Source organism: Mandrillus leucophaeus, unplaced genomic scaffold, assembly GCF_000951045.1.
Source record: "Mandrillus leucophaeus isolate KB7577 unplaced genomic scaffold, Mleu.le_1.0 Scaffold200, whole genome shotgun sequence".
NCBI classification, from domain to species: domain Eukaryota; kingdom Metazoa; phylum Chordata; class Mammalia; order Primates; family Cercopithecidae; genus Mandrillus; species Mandrillus leucophaeus.
The window spans coordinates 1,218,949-1,220,425 of NW_012102033.1; the positions used below are offsets into that span (position 1 = coordinate 1,218,949).

The 1,477-nt window shown below is 61.9% G+C and overlaps 1 protein-coding gene across 1 annotated transcript in view; it reads left to right on the forward strand.

The window, feature by feature from the left end:
• Positions 1-1,477, forward strand: part of LMTK3 (lemur tyrosine kinase 3) — a 50,857-nt gene that overhangs the window by 13,135 nt on the left and 36,245 nt on the right. Inside the window, exons 8-10 of the mRNA XM_011979403.1 lie at positions 310-465; positions 539-660; positions 798-947. Of these exons, the coding sequence (XP_011834793.1) occupies positions 310-465; positions 539-660; positions 798-947 (428 nt within the window). The remainder of the gene's footprint in view (positions 1-309; positions 466-538; positions 661-797; positions 948-1,477) is intronic.

Consider the following 1,477-nt stretch of genomic DNA (forward strand, 5'->3'; position numbering starts at 1 on the left):
GTCAGGGGAGGAGGAGGGATCAGGAGGGGGAGGGGCCATGATAGGAGGAGGGGCCAGGAGAGGAACGGAAGGAGCCCGGGGATCGGGGGGAGGCAGGGTCACGTGACGAGGAGAGGGGCCGGGAGAGGAGGGGGAGGTGTCAACAGAGAAGTAGGAGAAGCCAGAAGGGTCAGATGAAGAAGAGGAGCCAGTGCAGAGGAAAAGGAGAGGAGACTTGGAAGAACCAGGGATGGGGAGAAGACAAGACAGCAGGGGAGAATGAAAGCAGTCAGAGGGGAGAGACAGATTAAATGGAAGGGGTGGAGTCAGTGTGAAGGGGCGGGGCCAGGGCGTGGCTGGAGGGCTGCCCCTGCGCTCACCTCCTCTCATTCTTCCCGCAGCGACCTGGCCCTGCGCAACTGCCTGCTGACCTCTGACCTGACCGTGCGCATCGGAGACTACGGGCTGGCCCACAGCAACTACAAGGTAGGGCTTCCTTCCGTCGGGGTGGGGGCTGTGGGGTGCTCTGACTCGCCTGACACCGCCCTGGTTCCCCCAGGAGGATTACTACCTGACCCCAGAGCGCCTGTGGATCCCGCTGCGCTGGGCGGCGCCTGAGCTCCTCGGGGAGCTCCACGGGACCTTCATGGTGGTGGACCAGAGCCGCGAGAGCAACATCTGGTGAGGACCACGGGCCGCGGGGGCCGAGGCAGGCCAGGAAGATGGAAGGGTTACTAGATGCCACCGGGTCTACAGATGGGGAAACTGAGTCCTGGGCGGGTCAGGGCTGGGCTCTGACCTCTCTCTGCTCTCTGCAGGTCCCTGGGGGTGACCCTGTGGGAGCTGTTTGAGTTTGGGGCCCAACCCTACCGCCACCTGTCAGACGAGGAGGTCCTCGCCTTCGTGGTCCGCCAGCAGCACGTGAAGCTGGCCCGGCCGAGGCTCAAGCTGCCCTATGCAGACTACTGGTGAGGGCTAGCCCACTCGGGGCTCCTGGCCTGCCGCACCCCACCCAGGATGGTCCCAGCTCTCCGTCTCGTTTCCCATATCACCCACATCCCGTTTGCCCTCCATACCCCTCAAGAGTGAAGAGGAGCTGTCCCCCCCATTTCTGCCAGCATCTGCTACTTGCAGGGGAACACAGGCAGGGAATGGCAGAGCTGTGATTTGAACCCACTTCATCCTAAGAGACCCCTGCTTCTTACCTGTCTGATTCCAGTGCTCACAGCCCAAACGGGGACACCACCACCCTCACCAGCTGTTCCCATCTGCTGCTGTGTCCCCTCTGCCTCCAGGTCCCTGTCACCCTCTCTCTATGGGCATCTTACCCCCACCCCTGCTTCTTTGGGTCTCAGTACCTAGCTCCCCAGCCCAGTTACCTCCTCTGAATCTCTGTCCTCTTCTGTCCCCTCTTCTCCCTGGATCCCTGCCCCACTTCTTGGGTCTCTGTCCCCCTCTCTCTGGGTCTCTGTCCCTCTCTCTCCTTTTTTTTTTTTTT